Source organism: Denticeps clupeoides, chromosome 18, assembly GCF_900700375.1.
Source record: "Denticeps clupeoides chromosome 18, fDenClu1.1, whole genome shotgun sequence".
In the NCBI taxonomy this organism is placed as follows: domain Eukaryota; kingdom Metazoa; phylum Chordata; class Actinopteri; order Clupeiformes; family Denticipitidae; genus Denticeps; species Denticeps clupeoides.
The window spans coordinates 12255551-12258686 of NC_041724.1; the positions used below are offsets into that span (position 1 = coordinate 12255551).

Below are 3136 nucleotides of genomic sequence, written 5' to 3' on the forward strand. Positions count from 1 at the left end.
GTTTAGATGCAAGAGTGGCTTGTGGTTTCATCCTGAATGACTACGGCATCATGACCAAGTAACTCTAACCTTCAAAAAAGGAAACGGTTATCAAAGGGCCTTCATTCCTTCATTTGTTTATATATATATATATATATATATATATATATATATATATATATATATATATATATATATTTGACAACCACGCTGCAATCAGAATGCTGATGCATTACTTCCTTTTTTCCCCTTGGAACAACCTTTTCACACAAGTTTCCGTAACTCAACATGCCTGTTATCAGTACAAATTTTTGCGTATTATGTTGCATGTTTTTACAGTATGCCAAAAAGTGAACAGTAACTGAGAGAACGAAACCGTGAAACGGCACAGACCAATAAAATGATATAGAATTTCCCACCTGGCTCTTTATGAGCAGATCCATAAACAGGCCACTGATTGTAATTTATGGCAGGCTGTTGTCTGACTCCTGTAGACATTAGCATTGGATTGTCACGTGATCAAGTAGTCAGAAACCTTCGGACACAAGGTGAAAAGTTCTTTTGAAAGTGGAAATTAAATATTTCAAGTGTCCGAACTCTAGAAACCTACTAAACGCATTTTATTAACAGAATATAGAAAACGTACACTTCCATTGTAGAAAGGTAGGTGGGGGCTTAGATTTGGAGCAAGGTGTGGTTAGAATTTGGGAAGGTGATACGTGGATCAACGCAAGGCGGGGAGAACAAAGCAACAAAGCCGAGCTCGACAATAGCAGCAGGCCAGAACTTGCAGCTTTCATGTAACCGTTACAGCACACATGTTGCAAACCTGGAACGTTGCAGCGCCTTAATGTGGACAGGAGAAGAAATCAGGCAGGTTTGGAACTAAAAAGTGCTTTATTTGGATCATACATTACTACAGCTCAATAGAAAACTAAATACATTTTAGGATATAAATTAGTATCTGGAACTGTTTTAAACATGGAAAAAAAACAAAAAAAAAAAAAAAAAAAAAATTTTTTTTACAATCAAACTCTAGACAACGTTGACAAGGACAAAAAATTTGAACATTAAGTGGAACACTGTGTAAACAAAACAAATTAAAAGGCACTTTATTGCGCTTGAGGAGTGTGCTACGTGCAAATAAGTCCTCAAATTTTAGAAGACCAGCACTCTAAAACCCAAGCCTAGACGAAGGTGACAGAACAACCAGCATTCGGCTCCTCCCCATCAGGCTATCAGACCAGGACCTTGTGTTACGGGATTCTTGCAGACACGGCACACAGGAGATCTCTGAGCACCGAGGGAGCTAACGGAACCCCTCCCCTCAGTAAGCAGATAGTAGAAAACACAGAGACTGTTTTTCCTTGTTTATTTCTACAAGATGGTTCTCGGTTTTGACGGCACACATTTTGTGAAGGACGTGGGACTCTGCTGGTGTTCGGAGCACCTTTCGAAAGCCATGGCACGGTCAAGAACAAGACTGCAGCGTCCACGAGCGTGATGTTGGGACTGGGTTCAGGGAGGTGGAGGGGTCAAGTCAGCGGTCCTGCAGATCAACTGAATGGCATGGAGCAATGGAGACCTTTGTAGAAGATATATATATAAAAAATAATAAAAAAAAAAAAAAAAAAACACATCATCCAGCTCCTACCACTCAAGGACATCCCATAGCTGCAGTTCACGGCGGAGGTTATAGGTCCCGGGCTTATCTAATGAGACTTCCTCCACCGATCTCCCTCTTGTAGCGGTTGGTGAGGTGGTCCGCCTGAACAGTGAGCTTGGAGAGGACCCCAAAAAGGCCGCGCAGGTGGTAATGGAACTGGTCCTCCAGGGCGGAGACGTCCTCGGGCGGCAGGCTCTGCTGATGCTCCTCCTGCTGCTGCTTGACCGCCATCTCCAGGAAGCTGGCGCCGCCGCTCATCTCCCTCTTCAGCAGGCCCCACTCCATGTCGTTCTTCAGGGACTTGAGCAGCAGGTAGTGCTCGTACATGTCCCGCTGTTTGGCCGGGAGAGCGGCGTCGCCGTGCTTCTCCTGCTCCTCCAGCGGCACGTCCCTCAGCAGGCTCGGCACCATGATGGTCTCGTCCATGTTGTTGGCCGCGGCGATGAAGCGGTGCATCACGTTGATGAGCGAGTGCTTGTTGCAGTGGGCGTCGTGACTGATCTGCATCATGTTGCAACCTTCTGTAGATCAACCTACGGCAGAAGAAAAAAGGAACAGGGCGCACGATGAGAAACGTCCTCCAGAACATCCACAGCTTAACGTGACCCAGGAGAAGCTTCTCAGCCGCTGCAAGCAACACCTTCACCTTCCCCGCCCGGAACGTACCTGCAGGGGCCTCGGACGACGTCAGGTGAGGTGAGGTGAGGGGTGGTGGGTGACGTGCTCAGGCGTCGCGCCGCAGCCTGCAGCCCGGGAGAACAGAAACCTCAGGACTTTCTCTCCGAGCTCCGGAGACCGCGCGGCTTTTATAGCGGGGCGGCCGGCGACAGCCAATCGGAGGGCGGCGCTCCTGGTCCAATCGGAGCGCAGCACGGGCGGCGCTCATGGACCAATCGGAACGCAGCACGGGCGGCGCGTCATCAGCCGCCGGGGCTAATGTTACGCCGCTGGCTCATGTTGAAAGTGCCTGCAGTGAATTTGTTTTGCCATATTTTGTGTCTACTTGTAATAAATGACACACATATTCTCAGTAGCTCCTCTTTCGAAGTGCCGATATTGTTATCGGCGTTAGAAAAAGCTGCTAATACATATCGTGTACAATGTTATATTGATAACAGTCATTAAAATGCAGATATTAACTGTTCTCTGACGAAATTAAGAATAAATGCATGGCAATGGAGACTCATTAGACTAATGGGAATGACATGAGAAGGGTCCTGTGATTTCCGGGTCACCTCAGGTCACGTTTCGCTTAAGACTTGGACGTGGTTTTTACTTTTAAGAAATGCAGAAGCTGCTTTAAAAACAATTCCAGCGAGGCCGTGGCGGCACGGCGTACCTGGAAAAAAACAGAACTTATTTCAGGCGAGGAGCTGTAAACAGGCAGCGACGCAGCGTTGCTCTGTAGAAACGGTGCGATGGCGCCCCCTGGCGTCCGCCACGCCTGCCTGAAGACCAACACGCCCCAGATACGCACTCAAGAGACGACTG

At 47.5% G+C, this 3136-nt stretch overlaps 1 protein-coding gene across 2 annotated transcripts; it reads right to left on the minus strand.

Annotated features, from left to right (window-relative positions):
* Nucleotides 1-861: 861 nt before the first annotated feature.
* On the minus strand, nt 862-2420 carry mid1ip1l (MID1 interacting protein 1, like). 2 transcript variants are annotated; one of them, XR_003743022.1, is made up of 3 exons: nt 2312-2420; nt 1634-2178; nt 862-1539 (listed from the first exon to the last, which is right to left on the minus strand). XR_003743022.1 is itself a non-coding variant. In XM_028960346.1 (2 exons), the coding sequence occupies exon 2, from the start codon at nt 2153-2155 to the stop codon at nt 1688-1690; it is 468 nt and encodes a 155-aa protein (XP_028816179.1). In that variant the 5' UTR covers nt 2156-2178; nt 2312-2420; the 3' UTR covers nt 862-1687. The 2 variants fall into 2 exon arrangements, 1 of the variants encoding a protein (XP_028816179.1); XM_028960346.1 differs by having other exon boundaries at nt 862-2178.
* Nucleotides 2421-3136: the final 716 nt, after the last annotated feature.

Excerpts from the sequence above, each read along its gene's own strand:
- mid1ip1l (XM_028960346.1), bottom strand. The coding sequence starts at position 2,155 with ATGATGCAGATCAGTCACGACGCCCACTGCAACAAGCACTCGCTCATC.